General features: G+C 37.1%; 1 protein-coding gene across 10 annotated transcripts in view; it reads left to right on the forward strand.

Annotated features, from left to right (window-relative positions):
- Window positions 1–18,755, forward strand: part of lrrc7 (leucine rich repeat containing 7) — a 112,985-nt gene that overhangs the window by 84,283 nt on the left and 9,947 nt on the right. For 5 of the 10 annotated variants that reach the window (XM_084129680.1, XM_084129681.1, XM_084129676.1 and 2 more), the window contains 15 exons: window positions 127–271; window positions 372–444; window positions 1,860–1,877; window positions 3,469–3,598; window positions 4,848–4,963; window positions 5,515–5,584; window positions 6,260–6,359; window positions 6,449–6,573; window positions 6,802–6,990; window positions 7,482–7,598; window positions 8,728–8,814; window positions 10,726–10,837; window positions 11,201–11,381; window positions 13,614–15,327; window positions 16,574–16,723. In XM_084129680.1, coding sequence (XP_083985806.1) covers window positions 127–271; window positions 372–444; window positions 1,860–1,877; window positions 3,469–3,598; window positions 4,848–4,963; window positions 5,515–5,584; window positions 6,260–6,359; window positions 6,449–6,573; window positions 6,802–6,990; window positions 7,482–7,598; window positions 8,728–8,814; window positions 10,726–10,837; window positions 11,201–11,381; window positions 13,614–15,327; window positions 16,574–16,723 — 3,327 coding nt within the window. The remainder of the gene's footprint in view (window positions 1–126; window positions 272–371; window positions 445–1,859; window positions 1,878–3,468; window positions 3,599–4,847; window positions 4,964–5,514; window positions 5,585–6,259; window positions 6,360–6,448; window positions 6,574–6,801; window positions 6,991–7,481; window positions 7,599–8,727; window positions 8,815–10,725; window positions 10,838–11,200; window positions 11,382–13,613; window positions 15,328–16,573; window positions 16,724–18,755) is intronic. The other 5 variants (XM_084129678.1, XM_084129684.1, XM_084129683.1 and 2 more) reach the window with 5 other exon arrangements.

Raw genomic sequence — 18,755 nt, forward strand, 5'->3', positions numbered from 1 at the left:
TGACAAAATCTTTGTGGAAACTATTGGAAGTTGACATGACATTTTAATATAGATACTGGACTGTAATATATGTATAAAGTATAATATATGATTTCTTTCATTTATCTCTCTTGTTGTCTGCCGAAGTCTATTGGGAAACTGAGGCAGCTGCGATATCTAGACTTGGCCAAGAACAGGATTGAGAGTCTAGATGCAGATATCTCTGGCTGTGAGTCCGTAGAAGACCTACTTCTTTCCTCCAACATGCTGCAACAGTTACCCGATTCAATAGGTGAAGTTCCACTGCTCGCTTTGTTGGAAATATTTGGGGTTTTGGGGGTTATTCAATATATAAGATTACTTGTGCATGATGTATCTTTATAATGTTACAGGAAAGTTGAAAAAGTTGACAACATTAAAAGTTGATGACAACCAGCTCACCTCACTGCCTAACACTATTGGAAGGTTAGTAACTCACTTACAACTCATCCAGCTGTGTAAAAGAAAAATGACAAAGGCAGAAAATATCTCTGAGATGTCTTAGATTGTATTCCCTGAACATTCCTCTAATGCGCAGGTTTTTTTTTCTTTTTCTTTCTTTATGTCTATGGAATTTTTGTTGTGGTTTATAGCCAAATAATAGACCTCTGATGCAAGTCTTTACTGACCCGAGCCTTTGTAATTATATATATATATACATCTTTTTTATGATGACATTCAGTGACATTGAACTCTAGCTTATAGTGTCTGTATTGGATTTCTCTGTGAATTGCCATCTGGGGCATGATATAACAATTCTGCAGCTTTGCTGCTGTCATTCTGACAGTTTTTCACACCCCAGCATGAGAAAATGCTGACTGTCAACTTCATTGTGACTCTCAGCTCAAGCAGTATCTTTCCATCTTTATTACCAATTGAGGGAAATTATATGTAGAGTCCTGATTGGGAAAACATGAGATTTTGGGATTAAAATGTACAATTAATTTAAAACCCTAAAAATAGTAATTAGATCAAACCTCCTTAGAGTCAATATATTGTTTAGCTAAAATGTACATTGATATCTTGATATTTTTCAAGAAATAATACTTTTTTTCAACATGGATGTGTTAAATTGGTCAAAATGACAGTAAAGACATAGAAAATATATATTGTTAAACAAAAAATAATTTCGAATTGTAATAATATTTCACAATTTTGCTTCTTTATTGTATTTTTGATTAAATAAATGCAGCCTTGGTGAGCAAAGGAGACTTCTTTCAAAAACATGTTAAAAAAAAAAATCTTACTGAGCCCAGTAATAAAAATGTTTGAATAATGAATAGCTGATGCTAAATTTTGTACATCTTGTTAGTGGTGTCTTTTCTAAACAACTTATCATTGAAAGTGGATATATGTAGAAGTATCAGCATTTTTTTTTAAAGCAGTACCTTGTACTTATCAAATTAAACCATTAAACTGTCAACCCTGTAATCTTTCTGAACAATTAAAATCGCAGTATACTGTATATTAAGATGTTTTAATTTCGTTTGTGATGGCACAATGCAATTAACACTGAGAAATATTAACCTTGTATATTGGTCTAATAAACTGTTTAAAATCTTCCAGAAATTAATTTATCAAACCCGTTTCGTAAGTTTGACTTTGGTTTTTTAATTCAAGATCAAATGGGAAATTCAGGGACGAAGTGTATACACCATAATTCACAGAATCTGTTAATTGAGAGGTCATATTTTCTGCAGACTGCCTTTTTCATTTATCAAAGCTGTCACCACTACCTCATTCCTGTGATACTATACTCCATGCATCTCTCTTCTTGGTTTGTCATTGCTCGGTTCTGTGTGTTGTGTTAATCAAACATGCATCTTAAATGGGCACCTCAGTGCACGTGGCAAAACCGGGTAAGTAGACCAGCGAGCATTTGTATTCCCCACACGTCTGCCACAGCATGTTTATTTAGGCAAGGGCATACCTTTGCATCCATATCTCGCTTAAAGAGACACAATGAAAGCCCTACATATGGAAGGCCAGCTGGACCGGTCTGCTAGTACAAATGTTGTACTAATGACCTTACTTAGCTTAACAAACATATGTTGACCTCTTTCAAATTCATTCAATTTAAATATGACATAAAGGGGAAAAGCAACTAAGAAACAAAATGCATGTTATAAATGACTAATGTGAGGTCCAAATGCACTCATTACTAAAAGTACTGAAACTCGTTTGACTCAATAAACACTGTGGCATATACCAGACCATTGTAAATGCTATAAACTAGCATAAGTTTTTTTTAAGAGCCCATATTTCATAGGATAAGAGTGTTTTGTACAACCACCAGAACTGCATTGCAGTGTAATATATTTAGTAAAATCATCATTAATCCCTTTAACATTTCTTCTGTTAATTCATACCTTTGTTACGTGGAGACAATGGTTCCACATAACTCACAATTCTCATTTTCCATTAACAAAACTCATTTATTCCTTGTCTTAAAAGGATATGAGCCCTACACTCATACTACTTGTATTGAATGTACTCAGGCTTGGATATTTTGTTAGCGCATTGTAAACATTTGAATGGGATGTTTGAATGTGAAATGGATATTAAAGGAATAGTTTACCTGTCATCATTTAAACACCTTCATTTTCTTCCAAACCGTTATGACATTCTATTCCTCCGTGGAACACAAAAGAAAAAATGTTGATAAATGTACTGGGTGCTCTTTTCCAATGAAAATGAACGGGAACTGAGCATGGCAAGCTCCAACATGACAAAATAGCACCATAAGAATCATTAACTGACATCGGTACTACATGTTCCAAGTCTTATGAAGACACACAAGCCAAGAAAAGTCTGTAAGAATAGGGACTAATATGCTGTGCTAATATTTAGGAATATCAGTACTGAATTTTTACAGGTGTTTTACCCATATTTTAAATTATGCTTTTTAAACATTTGAATGACATGTTTTGGGGTTTAAAGGAAATATCTATAAATTTCCTTAAACGGATGTCCTGGCAGTAAAATGCCAATACCTTTTACGTTTTTCTATGGATTTTTTTCTTACAATGTATGATTAGCTGTTATGGACTACTTTTATGACTTTTTTTGTTGTCATTTTTGGAGCTTGACTATCTGTATCGTCATTCATTTTAATTACATGAAAAAAGAGTGTTCTACAAATTGAAAATCAAATGGGTTTGGAACGACATGAGGGTGAGCAAAAAAAGAAAAGAAAAATAGGTGAATTCTTCCTTTGGTCTGGACTTTGGTTAAAACACCTAACTTGCTACTCAACCCAAACTCACAGTTAGGAGTTATCCTCTACAGTTGAGGCAATTATGTCTTTATCTGGTGGACTTTAAAAAGACGTCACATGATGCATACATTTATCTTATCATCTCATGAAGTGTTTTCAATAAGCTTTCAATAGGGATTAATCGACCTTGCATAACTATACACTCCTCACCTGCTTTCTCTTACATCTGCCAGTTTATCACTTTTAGAGGAGTTTGACTGTAGCTGTAATGAACTGGAATCCCTGCCTCCCACCATTGGCTACCTGCACAATCTTCGGACATTTGCGGCCGATGAGAACTTCTTGGCTGAGCTGCCCAGGGAAGTGAGTATCAGTGGCCTGCTCTTTCTACAGAATTAATAACGGAAATCAAAGATACATTCTCTATATATCTTACCTTTCTTTGTGCTGGAAATGCATCCTACTGTAGACTAGCTAAGTTTGTTTAGATGGTTACCAGTTTAAATAACCTGTTCAAAACCATTAAAACTATCAAAGGTTAAACAACATAAAACAATGTGTTCAAGTCTGTCTACAACAGTAATGAGCTCAACTAAAACCAGTTAAACCCTGACCATTTTGGAATTTTTATTCAACAGGGTCCTGAAACTTTTTAAACTCACCTTTAGAACTTTGGGGTCATACAGATTTGATATGAATACCTGCATGATATCTTAAATACCTTTTATAAAGGTCGTCTCAGTTTTATTTTGCACAGTCTAAAATCATGGTGTGCAGACTGTTCAACATGGCCACAGCTTTAAAATTGTTAAACACCTACACTACCATTCAGAAGTTTGTGGTTGGTAGGGTTTTTTAATGTTTTTGAAACAAGTCTCTTATGCTCATCACGGCTGCATTTATTTATTATTTATTAAAATAACTCTTGTTATTTAAATAATATTTAAAATGTATTTTATTCCTGTGATGTCAAAGCTGAACTTTCAGCATGCATCATTACTCCAGTCTTCAGTGTCACATGATCCTTCAGAAATCATTCTAATGCTGATTTGGTGCTTAAGAAACATGTTATATTATTATCAGTGTTGAAAATAATTTTTGTGATATATTTGTAATTTTTGTGAAATCGTGATATATTTTCTTCTTTTTTTAAGATTCTTTGATTGAAGAAAAGCATTTATTTCATAATGTGTCCTTGCTGAATAAAAGTATTACTTTCTTTTAAACAAATCTTACTGACCCCAAACCTTTGTAACCTGTGTAGACACAACACACAAGGCAATATTAAGGCTGTGTAGACAAATCAAATGAAATATAACACATTTAAAAATGATACAATATTCAAATATGATATACATTTTTAGCGTTCAGTGTACACCTGGTGGTTCACATACATTTTGAGAGCCACTATAGTGGCTTAATACAGCACAGCTAAAATCTGTAAAACCAAATGCTTGGTAATGCCCTGCTGACCTTCACTTACATCACACACTGTATTGACAGTTTACAAGAGTCATTTTACCTGAGAGAAAGAGAGAATGCTGATATCTAACAAAAAAAGCTGACAAAATTGCACCTTACCAGAGCTATCATATCCTGTCCTGTGCTGCAGATTGGAAACTGCAAGAATGTCACGGTCATGTCCTTGCGCTCCAATAAACTGGAGTTTCTGCCTGATGAAATTGGACAGATGACAAAGCTACGTGTTCTCAATCTAAGTGACAATAGGTAACACCTGATGTTCCTGTCGTTATTTTTTTGTTCTCATTTTACACCCTGTGCACACATTTATCACACCAACACATGATCTTCAACATTGTTTGCTAAATAAAAGATGAGACACATGAAAATCTGTTCAAAGCATAGAAAGTACTTCAAACCTCTTTTAGGTTTTTTTGAACAATCTTGATCGGTTTATGTAAAGCAGTGAGGATGGTTATTATTTTCCATAATGGCACAGTAATGGGGCATGACATCATAAAAGTGCCTGGCCTGCCCATAGGCCAATTAAAAAAGCTCTTTATGAGCTATGTGGACAGTTTAGATGCTCTGACTGCGATTACCTGGAAACCGAGTAATTAAACTTCACCAAGACTAAATGCGACATAGACATTAGAGTACCTGGGTTAATGGGCCCCTTAAATGGAGAGCATTACCACGGGTCTTCATAACATTTTAACTACACCAAATAACTCACCCCAACAGTCTCATTTGGCTTTTGACATCCATGTTTTAACTTTTTGAATTCTCATGAACTAATTCTTTATGTTCTGTTTTAGGTTAAAGAATCTTCCCTTCACGTTCACTAAATTGAAAGATCTTGCTGCACTCTGGTTATCTGACAATCAGGTTGTTATCTGGACCTCCTTTTTTAAATTGTGTACAAAGTCTTGTCTATACAGTATTTGGACCACTTTTAACCACATTTTACCAAATGCCACTTTGTTTTATTTTTTATAAAGCAATTCAGTGATATTCATACATCGATGTATCGACTTAATTGTTTGTTAAATGTGGTTAAAAAGTAGGGATGCACCGATTCTTTATTTAATTGAAAGCCGATAACCGATATATTGGCCAATAAATCTAAATCCAAATTTGTGAGAGCCTGATTACAAGAATAAAAATATAACCATTAAAAGCCATGTCCCAAGCACACAATTATAATGTTCTCATTATAATTTTATGTAGACTATATAACAGCACATGTTGCACTTGACTGCATTTTCCTTTTTTGAAGTGATTCCAATCAAATTTCAAGAAATTCAAAACCATAATGGCAAACAGTTCCCATCTGAAGTGTCTCAGCTAAAGGAAATGATCCATTATTTATTGGCTTTATCAGCCAAATTTTCTTATTGGGACGATAAAGATAACATTAAAAATGAACATATATCGTCCGATACTGATATGGTGGCCGATATATCGTGCATCCCCATTAAAAAGTAGTCATAATACATACTGCTATTAATAAATTTGATTTGACAGTTGTATTTGTTTACAACAGTTCTTTTTGTTATTCAGTCCAAGGCCCTTATCCCCCTTCAAACAGAGGCTCACCCTGAGACCAAACAGAGAGTCCTTACCAACTACATGTTTCCTCAGCAGCCCCGGCATGATGAGGGTGAGAATACAGTAAATCAGCCGTTTCTCTTTTCTTTTCATTTTACCGGATTACATTTTTTGGATGGATGTGTGTTTTCCATGCTGCAGATTACCAGTCTGACAGTGACAGCTTTAATCCCACTCTCTGGGAGGAGCAGAGACAACAGAGGATGACGGTGGCATTTGAGTTTGAGGACAAGAAGGAAGAAGAGGACAACTCAGGAAAAGTGAAGGTCCCCTTAGGAATTTAAAATGTGAAATAGTCAGCTTCTTTGGCCCCGTTTACACCTGGCATTAACATCCATCTAACATGCTCTGATCTGATCACAGATGTTAATATCAGATGTAACCAGGACGATTGCTGTATCTGGTTAGCTGTGATTAATTAAAAACCACCTTTAAGCATCAGAAAAGGTCATAGCGCTGCCATATGGGCTAAATCCTCTTCCCTCTATCTGCAGGTTGAGATTAATCTGAAGCGCTATCCCACCCCTTACCCAGAAGACCTAAAGAACATGGTGAAGTCAGTGCAGAACCTGGTGGGTAAGACCACTCACCCCCTCAACACTGAAAAATGCTCTTCTGGGACCAATATGGAGCTCCACAGCCAAGACAAGTATGAGCCCAAGTGGCCCATTGCTCCTAAGGAGGTAATGCTTCTTTATCTTATTTTACCACAGTGCCTACCTGGGTTCATACATCAGTGTCTCTGCAATTTGGCAAACAAAGTGCTTTTTTTGTTTTATAAAAAGAATAGATCAGACTCTGAATTTCGATTGGAATGCTGATAAACAAATAACTGTTACTACTATATTAATGATCCAAGTTACAGGTAAACCAAAAGATTTCAAAATAGGCTCTAGGGACCCCCTTAGGGACAAAAAAAGTATAATTTGACAGTTGACAGCTGCAATAAATAAATAAATTCATGTTTTTTTAGGGATGCCAGACTTCCTTTAAGATTCCTTAAGATTGTATAATAATGTTACTGCAGTTTTAAACAATCAGAGGTAATATATAACCCATGGTAAAATGAAAAATGTGACACATTGCTTGAATATCCATCACTTGGGAGTCACAGTTCATTTTGTCCTTGAATCATAAGACACCATTCAATGAGATTAGCGTATGTTCTTTGCAGGTGATGGAGCGAGAGGTCAAAGACTATTCTAAACCACCAATGTCTGATCAAGGTGTCCTCCTCAACTCAGCCATTGACATCCCAAAACGCAAAGAGGATCTGACTGAGAGCTCGGAAGTATGACAAGTTTTCTCTTTTAATTTTGTCTCTTTTAAATGCTGAATGCCTTAGCTTTATCCTCTTAAAGCATTCACACACAGTAATATCTCGGGGTAGCAGCTTATTTTACACTCTCTTTAACCTTTATAATGGTTCATTATTGTAACTACAAAACACATAAGGGATTTATGAAGTCAATAACTTTAAAAGAGAAGGATGAGAGTGTGTAATGAAATTTAGGCTGTAGTTTCTTTGTTTTTGAAGGCCTAGTATTTGCATCCTCGGTGTCTGAGTCAGTTTGGTTGTATGTATAGAGAGTGTCGTGTAGTACTGAGAGTGTTTGTTAAAGGTTAGCTGAACCTGCGGAGATAAAATACACAAAGATCAGAGCAAACGTTTCATCTCTCACAGCCAGCAACCCCCCTCCCCAACCGCCAGAGCTGCAGTGTTGTTTAGGACACAGGATAACAAAGAAGTCATTAACTTTGCCTATATGAATATTAGAGCAAAGCTGGTGCAATTAGTAATGAATGTCACAATCACCTTGTAGGATGCTTCATTTTTTTGGTAACTCACCTTTAGTATATCCTACAATTATTTACTAGAAATCTAGACCTACAGTGTTTTTACCCTCGCTCAGTCTTCAGGTTTATTTCCCGTAGCACTGCTCAGTTGTACAGCTGAAAATCTTTCAGTAAACAGAAATAAAGGTCAGAGTGAAATGTCAAGAACACTCAGAGGACCCATTAAAGGTCCCTATACGAAAATATTAATTGAATTCAGGAATGGTAAGATGATTTGAGTAGACCAGAATAAATCAAGGAATTATGCAAACACAGCTACATTCATAATCCATTCATTGATGCCAGGCTTCTCTATGCTTGCAGTAGCTCTTTGTTTAGAATAGCATACAAGTGCATGGTGTATTGTGTCCATCGCAGCTTGGCCTCACACTGCTTTCCCCCAGGGTCTCAGAGACCCCTCCGGCCAAACTGTGGAGCTATAAACATTATTATTAGTATTATCAGGGTTATCGGGACCTTGGGAGTACCAGTGCCATAAACCTCATGTTTCTTTCTAGACCATGAGAATCCATTTTTGTTTGTTTGTGTGTTTGTATATATGTATGTATGTTTGTTTTGCTTAGATTTCTTTACATCGCGTCGTCCCCAAGCCGCCACAGCCAGAGAATACGAGCCTGGCCGTTACTTCCTCTTCCTGTTTCTGCCTCATAGTAAGTGGCTGAGAGACCAGACAGCAGAAAATCAGCTAAGCATATGGGGTGGCTCATTTCAACTGCCTTCAAAGCAAATTCAATTCGTTTTCTCAGACACCCCCATTGTGGGTGAAAGTGAAATGCATGGGTTTGTTTTCTATAATGAAGGAAAAAACACTCCCAGGTCATCAGTTTCCAGCACAATGTCAGTGTTCGAATTGTAGGGAGGCTAAAGGGGAGATTGGCCAATTTCTTTTTGCCAATTCCAAAATCTTTTAAAATAAAATAATAATTAAAAAATAATAAAAAGAGCTATTATTACTATTAAGTAATACATATACAGTACCTGTCAAAAGTTTGAATTTTTTTTATATATATTGTGAAATATTATTATAATTTATTTTAAAATGTAATTTATTCCAGTGATGGCAAAGCTGAATTTTCAGCATCATTACTCCAGTATTCAGTGTCACATGATCCTTCAGAAATCATTCTAATATGCTGATTTGCTGCTTAATTTCTTCTTATTAACAATGCTGAAAACAGTGATGCCGCTTAATATTTTAGTGGACACTGTGATACCTTTTTTTCAAGATTATTTGATGAATATAAAGTTCAAAACAACAGCATTTATTTGAAATAGAAATATTTTGTATTATTATAAATGTCTTTTACTGTCAGTTTTGACCAATTTAATGTATCCTTGCTAAATAACAGTATAAATGTATTACTTATATTACTTACTGAACACAAACTTTTGAATGGTAGTGTATAAGAGCTCTTTTATTCCAAATATTGGGCCTCCCTGGAATCTTTGGTATAATTCGAATCAAATTGCCCACATGCTGAATTTGGTTCCCAGGTCATTTAATATAAATATGAAAGCATTGGTCTGCCGCATCAATTTACACAGTCACATTTCTTTTGACCCGTTGTGCCAGAGCAATGAAGAACTAAAAAGACAAAATAGAAAAGATGATGGCAGGTAAGGGGAAAGGTGGCTATAACGGAGTAAAAGAAATAACACAGAGACGTTGTTCTGAGAGAATGTTCTGATATGTGACTTCTCTCTTGCTCTGCTGCCGGTTGTGTGAGCCAGCCTGCTGATGTACAGTCAGGTCTGAGAGGTGTGAGTGTGAGACAGCTGTGAGAGACCTGGAAGCATCTGATTTGCTCCTGGGGGATTTGACCAGACAAGCCAGGACAAGGCCTGTGAATCCTAACAGTCTACATATTAGTCTACTAATGATGAATCTCAACTTGATGTTGAGGTGTGAGATCACACTCTGTTACTTCTGTGATATAGTTCTCAGCTTCAGTTTTGTTTAACTTCGAGGTCATTTGGGGACACTGTTTGTGTTTTATAATCAGGAAACTGTCACTGTAATATAATAAGGGAATTGTTTAAGCATGTTCTAATGAATGACTCATTTCAATATACTGTAAAAGTTTTAGAGAAACTTGAAAGTTGTATTTCACGTTATAGCTTTCTGATCCTTTTGTAACGTTTTTAAACTGGAATCTCTTAACGTAATGCTGTCTTGTGTGTTTTAACGGCTTAGTTTTTCTAAAAGCAGGTCCTGCCTAATAGAGTGTTATGTACTATGCAATTAGGCAAACAGATTTTTATACAGCCAAAATGTTTGCAGTTAATATACCAACCGTTTCAATATAATTGGATATGTTGGCATTTGAAAATTTAATTTATTTTGATTTATATCGACTTTGTGATCTAAAATTGGATTACAATTATCACCTAGTATGTTTTAGTGGGCCTACAGTATAAACAATTTGTGTTGCTTGATTTTGGTATTTAAATGATAGATTGTAATTTGATTGCAGGAAAACCTCCCCACTCCCCTAGTGCCTGTTTTGTATTCCTTTTGTCTAGTGTTTGATTCACTGTGAATTTGACACCTGTGTTTCCAGGACTCAATGGGAGGTTCCCCCAATGATATCCGAATTTCTGACATGAGGCCAACTTTGGTAGAGCCACCTATGTACAAACCAAAGGTTGTGTTACTGGGCAAGGAAAAAAAAGGTTAGTGAGACGAAAAAGTTGGCATGAAATGAAAATTCACCCTATCTATTTTCCAAATGCATGTTATTGATCTTATTGTGGACCAAAATATCATAATTTGAGCTTATCTTATGTTGGTTCCATTTTTCAAGAAATCCCCTCATTCTCTTTTGATGTTTATTAATAAAGCTAGAATCCTTCTGAGAATGATGTTCTGTTATAACGATGCATTGTGTAATTGCACTGGGGAACACTGTGGAATAATAGTTGTTGTCAGAAACACAATAATTGGGGTTTATTCTAGACAAAAATAGTTGTTGTTGATGCATTTATTAAACTATTTTACCTTGTATACCTTTATGCTTTATTTTATCTTTTTTTAAGAGTCCACCGATGATTCTGAGCCAGACAAAATGCATTGTTTGAACAACAGCGGATCATCTGCCACTTATTCAGACTACTCGCCCTCCCAGGGATCATCTGGCTCCTCCAACCCTCCTGGAAATGTCAGTAATCTGCAAACATCTGGGAAAGAGGGGCCACCACAGACTCACTGGACCAACAGGTTGGCAAGAATTGAATCACTGCCACTATTCATTTATATGAACAAATTGACCATCTGTGCTTTCATATGACATGACAGTTGATCAAACAGTTTAGATATCCAGCTCACTGACTTTTGGGTGGCCCAAAACTGACGTTGTGTCGTTGTAATAAACATCTCCGCCAATAAACCAAAATTATTTGAACCAATTATATCCAATCAATTGCATCAACCCTCTATGGACACACTGAAGCTCGAATCACCATTGGCTAGTAATTTTTTTTATTTTACTCACCAGACTTTTTTACATGGAATGCAAGAACAATGCAAAAAACAAAACAAAAAAAAACATAAAAATATACATTTCAAACACTATTAAAGGCAAGTGAACAGTCGGTAATAAAATAAGACCAAATAATAGCACAAATAAACACAATAGAACAAAGATACAAATGAAATAAACAGTATATTTCAGGTTTTTCAGGTTTATTTAACAGTAGTAAGATACAGATTAGGTACAGAAATTGAATAAAATGTAAGGACCGTGACAGTTATGTCAACTCTTGGCCATCGGCAGTCCTTATTGTCGAGCTCTGCATTTAGATCTAGCGCGTCAATTCTGCATCAGTTGTTCATGTGTACGCCTCTCTCTTTGTTGAGTGTGCGTGAGTGAGAGAAAGCGACAGAGGGCGCTCTCGGTGCGTAAAGCTCAGCAGGCAATTAAAATATATTATTATTTTTTGCCTCTAACTCAATCACAGGCGACTGAAATCGTACAATTTACTAGCCATTAGTTAATTAAAGACATTTTTAGCCGCCTAGTGGGAAATTTGTTTGCATATGCGAGTGATTTAGTCGCATTGTAGAGGGTTGTGCATATTGTTTTTACTAACTGGCAATATTTATAAAAAACAGAACTGCATTTTATATTTTTACTACTCTTTCATATGTTGTTCAGATCGCAAATCTGTGCCTTTGTGGGGATGTCCCGTACATCACTGATGATGTTGTTATTTGCCTTTTTCCTTCCATTTTAATTAACAAGACAATTGAAGACAATTCTAAGAGGACTCTATCTAGGCATTTGTTTCTTTTAAATGCCTCTATTGCTCACATCACAATTTCGCTCTCACTCAAAGTCACACACAGCAGTATGACTCTTGCTGTCATCTTCAATAAAGTGTAGCTGAAAATCCATCTCTGTTGCTAACAGTAAAAGTTTTATTATATTAGTACTGCTGAAAAACCTAATCATCACTCCTTTCACTGCCTGTTCTTCAGAAGAGCTCTTTGAGAGATTTCTGTTTTGATAACCTTACAGAAGTATTACATGGGCAAAATTTTGTAAACACTGAAAATCTATTTGATGAGGATGGCAGTTCAGTCAGCCACAGTGATATTTCCCAGCAGTTTTCAATTTGAACACTACATATGGTATATTAAGAGAGTTGAAGGCCCAGTTCAATTTGATTTTCAATATTTCATCCCCAACATTACATGAATGAAGACATCAAGTTAAAAGATTGTGTGAGCATCAGCTAAAATAAAGCATAGCACATAGAGCAATGAGGGGTAGTGGCTTGTTGCCTAAGGAATTTGGGCTGTACACAAATGTTGCAGATTCAGTCCTTAGTAGGAATGAGCAAGGAAATAGACAGTAACTAAGATTGCAACCCTATGTTTTGACCATTGTGCCCTTGAGCAAAGTACTTAACCTGAACTTGCTAACGGGATATTATGCCACAGTATGTCTTCAGTAAGTAAAAACCTTTTAAAAATGTAAAGTTCTTAGTAATGTGCTCTTTATATTTGTTGTTTTTTATATGTTTTTCCTTACACTTTGAGTGCAAAAAAAAAATATATATATTTTTGCATTTATTATTATTATTCAAATATCATAAAGTATTAATACATGAATATAATTAAGTTTTTTCAGGGATATATAATTATAAATACAACTAATATTAATATAATTTTTACTACCTGAATTACCCTTGCCTTATCACAAAAAGGTAAATGTCTTGATACTTGATAGGCTTATTGACCTCGACACAGTCGTGAGAGTCTACATGGGTTTCCTGTTGTTTTTTCTGCATAGTTCTAGATGCACCACATTACATTACTGAGTTTGAATTTTATGATATTGAATATGCTTGTCATATCCAGTTTATCTCCATGTTTTTGTGTACAGATTTTTTCCGTATAGTGCACTGATGAAACCTCAAATATATATTTGTCTGAATATGTCAACAGGCTGGCCCAGTCTTTCCCAAAGCCCATTGAAACCAAGCCCCTTCTGAGCCAGAGGGAAACACCTCCTTCCAGCACCCTGCAGCAGCGAGGTGAGAGGCGACCACTCAGCGACACCTTCGACAGCTGGAACGATGCCCCCCACTATGATAACACAGGTTTTGTCTCAGAAGAGACACCTCTTGACACTCCAAGCAGCAGTGCTGGAAACCCCATGCTAGGCTCAAAGCCCCGGAGCGCCTCGATGGCACATGGGCGACGGCCTCTCATGAGACAAGAGCGCATTGTGGGAGTTCCCTTAGAGCTCGATCAGACGCAACACACTTTCCACACGGTCCGCACCAACCCTGAAACTGAAGTGCCTCCTTCCTCTAACCCCTGGCAGAACTGGACGAGGACTCCCAGTCCCTTCGAGGACAGGACAGCTTTCCCTTCCAAGTTGGAAATTACTCCAGCCAACAGCCCCAATCCTGACCGTAAGGACTTTGAACAGGAGATGGGAGAACTACCCAGCACTTTTCCCTCAACTAGAGCCTGGGGGTTTCTGGACTCTACGGACTCAGGGCCGGGACGAGGTCATCCCAACCTTTATTCACATGTCCAGGGTGGAAAAGACCCACACAAAGGAAACACTATGGTTGTTAGCAAGAGTTCTGAGAGACTTTCGCCAATGATGAAGGAGGTAAAAGCGAAATTTAAGAAATCTCAGAGCATAGATGAAATGGATACTGGGTCGTACAAGGTTTACAGCATCCCCTTGGACCACTACAGTTCTAGCATAGAAAATCAGGGAAGTGTTGATAGAGACCTCCCTGTACCACTAGAACAGAGCATGTCCAGGAGCCAATCAGCTCCAATGCTGGACGATGATATGGATGGCTACGGTTTAAATAAAAGCTCTCAGCAGCAGAAGCCAGCCATCCCAAAGAAAGTTTACCATTTTGACCAAAGCTTCAACCCGCAAAGAGCCATGGATCTTGTGAAAGCGGACAGGAGAGTTCCTCCACCATTCCCCAACACCCCTGAATACATAAACCAACCTGGGAAGACGTTACCAAAGGAACTTGTGAGCCCGAGAGGCTACCGAGGCTATCCACCGATGGAACAGATGTTTTCATTTGCTCAGACTGCGGTCACCGACGATGCCATCAATCCACAGCTCTCTGTCCAGCCCCAGCGCTCCAGGCCGGGCTTCCTGAGGCGAGCTGACTCTCTGGTAAGTTCGACAGAGATGGCGCTATTCCGCAGAGTAGCTGAGAACCATGAGCTGCAGCTGGCAGAGCACTACAACAGGCCTCAGCAGATAAAGAGCATGCTGGAACAACAGAACAGCTTGTCTACCATCTCTGACACCCAGTTCCACAAGAGGAATGGTAGGTATGATGAAGATTACTCGTCTTATCAAGAACCCAAAAAGCCGATTATGGGTTACCCCACTAAGAGTCTGACACAACGTCGCCCCCTGTCTGCACGGAGCTACAGCACAGAGACATACGGGGCATCTCAGGCAAGGCCAGTGTCTGCCCGACCCACCATGGCTGCACTGCTAGAGAAAATGCCTTCAGATTACAATCTTAGTACATGCACTGAGAAGAGCCCTGAGGGTGACATGAAGCTGAGATCTGTCCCTCAAAAACAAGAGGACCCGAACTCCAAAATGCCAGTAGATTGGAGACAGCAGCTGCTTAGACACATAGAAGCGAAGAGGCTAGACCGGGTGAGTAAGCAAGCTTTGCTTTTTGTTCTTCTACAAAAGTGTTTGTTAGCTTGGAATTTATCTAAACACTCAGTATTTGCAAGAAATAAATTAATCCGTTCCTCCTTGCACACTGAGTCCGAATTTTTTGTATGCGTTTTTTTGTATTTGTCACGGTGGCTTTGAATTGTCAAAACACATCAAAATGCTTGCTATGGATGCAAAAAACGAAAAAAATTTTTATGACGGACGAAAGTTTCAGAGGTAGTGTGTAAACGTGAGGTCGTATTTATTTTTTAAAGAGCGAAAATTTAAAATGAGAATTTCGGACTCTGTGTGCAAGGACCTTTATTCTGTCTTAGTCTTATAAGTCATTTTATACTTTGTTTGTTAATAATTGAGATCTTAATAATGAATTTTCTCAGTGCAGTATATTTTACTATATTATTAAATACCTACGTATTTGTTTTACATAATATGTTTGTTTTACATATTAAAGACAAATCTTAAATGAAGGCCACTTTTTAGTGTATAGACACGTGAACAGTTGGGTGAATCATAAAGCATCAAGTGTCTGGGACATATTTCACTCCAAAATCAAAAGTAATGAAATAATATTCTGCATTAAAAAAATGAAGCTTTTTCTTAGTATTTTTTTCATTATGATTTTTGTGCATTTTGACATTATTTTCACTAAATTCAAGCAAACCATTCCTTTTTTTTTATTTATTTTTTTTTTTATTCAAAAATGATTCTCACTTCTCTGATTTTTTTCTCACTTTTCCAATAATGGGAATTTTGGGGGAAAAAAGTATTGAGCTTAAAATAATTGTAACAATGCAAAAAAGATTATTTAATGGTCCTTAAATGGCTTCAAATTCTTTATGCAGAATATCTTTCTTTCTTTTTAATTGTGGTGAAATATGACCCTGGCATTTCTTTCCTGAGATCCACCCAGTTATGTACATGCAGCTTTTGGTGGTGAGCATTTGTTTCTGTGTAAGTGGAATACATTACTACAGCATACTTCATTGTTCGTGTAATTTAGTCCCTCACTGCTGCTATTAATATTCTGTAAACGTAACCACTGTGTGTCACTAATGTGTCACGTCGGCGGTAATGACGTACTGTTGTTGTTCTGTTTGTCAAGCTTACTCACTCTCTGTTACAGCAATGTGCAGTCCAGTGTACCCCAGCCACAGCCTTTTGACCTTTCTGTGTGGCATACCCATTCACTCATGTCATGTGGTTGTTTCCCTCCAATCAGAGCGCTGTCCTTAAGCACAACACAGTAAACTTCGGCATGCTGTACTCTGGAGGCTATGCTGCACCGCATGCCAGCAGAAGCATGACAATAAACTTTTACAATAACACAAAGCATGAAAACCAAACAACTCAGTGGCTACCTCTACCAAATGTGAGTATGAAGCAACTTCAGCCCCAGTTTCAGCATGAAGAAGTGCAACTTATATTAACGCAACATCTCCTATTGAAGACCTTCTTTTTAGATCTCTTTTGAGCGGCTTCTGCTTTAACTTCTCAAACAGTGGTAATATTATCATTTGGCACATTTTGTTGTATGGTATAATAGTCTTTCTATAAGGCAGACCATCTAACACATTTCACAGTTTAACACTAATCTAACACGTCACCTGTTCTGAGTTCCAGGCTAGACACTGTCTCTCACTGTGATGTTAAACATATATAGGTGTTTTCTGTTGCATGTGCTCAGTCTTTGTGTTTGGTCTATGCACTACAGTGTTCCTCTGTCCTTAACTCACAGAACAAAGCAATCTGTGACTGACAGCAGAGATACATTTATGAAAGGCCTTCTTGATCTTTATAAAATACAATCAAATTCAATAAATCAAAGTTAAACTGTCGGGTGAATTCACTAACCATTAACACCAGCACTGAGTGTAGCATATCTGTGTGCACAGTTCACCAGCCTCCATTTACTTATTCACCAACGGGGGATTGCTATATTGTAAGTAAATAGAGGTTAGCGGACTGCTCAAATCAAGTTAGCCAGGTGCCGAAATAGCTCTGTACCAGGAGTATTTGTAAACTATGCAAATTAGTTTTATTATAGATGTACAGACCCTTTCCAAAAAATTAGAACATCATGGAAAAGCTTATTTCCATAATTCCATTCAAAATGTTAAACTTCCATAGATTATAGATTCAGGGCCCACAACTTAAACGATTTCAAGTATTTAGTTGTTTATTTGTACATAATTTGGGCTTCCAGCTCATAAAACCCACGAAAACAGGATTTCAAAAAATTAGAATGTTACATGAAATCACACAGTAATTACACAGTGATACCATGGTCATTGAACCAGGTTTTGGTTCTTTTGGCAGTGTGGGCAGGTGCAAATCCTGCTGGAAAATGAAGACAGCATGAAGTGCTCTGAAAATGTCCTGGTAGACGGCTGCGTTGACTCTGGATTTAATAAAGCACAGTGGACCAAAGTTCTCTTTTCTGATGAGAGCAAATTTTGCATCTCATTTGGAAACCAAGGTCCCAGAGTCTGGAGGAAGAATGGAGAGGCACACAATCCAAGATGCTTGAAGTCCAGTGTGAAGTTTCCACAGTCTGTGTTGGTTTGGGGAGCCATGTCATCGGCTGGTGTTGGTCCACTGTGCTGTCTACTCAACGCAGCCGTCTACCAGGATCTATAATATATGGAAGTTTAACGTTTTGAATGGAATTATGGAAATAAATAAACGTTTCCATGATATTCTAATTTTTTGGAAAGGGTCTGTATATAAAGATATACAGTGTAGTTGAGCGTGCTTTCAGCATATTAAAAAAGCCTAAGTCTCTGGATTGCAGTAGTTTAGTAATGCTGTAAAGTTCTGGTAAAGTACACCAGATTGCAGTAGCCTGCTGCATCTGCCACAACCTAGCACTCAGAGGCCTGTTGCACAAAGTTAGTTGAACAAACTTAGAGTAGGGTTAAAGTTGTCAAAACCAAACAAAACAACCCATTTCAGATCAAGTTATACAAGATAAATTATACACGATTCATATATAATAAATATATGATTATAATAAATATTTTGCTAATTACCATTGCAATGAACACCAATAAACCAAAAAACAATTAAGCTTCTTGAGCCTGTAAAAAAAACAATTTCTCAAACTAAACTCAAACTTTCCAGGGTAGCAACTGAAACCAGCTTTGTGCAACAGGCCTAGAACCGACTTGCAATATAGGGAATTTTGCCAGTCAAAATGCTTTCAGCACAGATTTTGTTTTTCACTGTTATGTACAAGCATAGTTTCTTTAATGAATTGGACAAAATGAACAACAGACCAAAAAAAAAAAAAAAAAGTTTTGTCTTTTAATTTAAGAAAGCATGTGAATGGAACAATCGAATAGTGAGCTGATTAAATCCGGTTTTGTGGGAGTGTCCTTCTCACATCTCGGTTCTTTAAAACG

The sequence above is a fragment of the Abramis brama genome (genome assembly GCF_963993115.1).
Source record: "Abramis brama genome assembly, chromosome: 11".
Taxonomy (NCBI): domain Eukaryota; kingdom Metazoa; phylum Chordata; class Actinopteri; order Cypriniformes; family Leuciscidae; genus Abramis; species Abramis brama.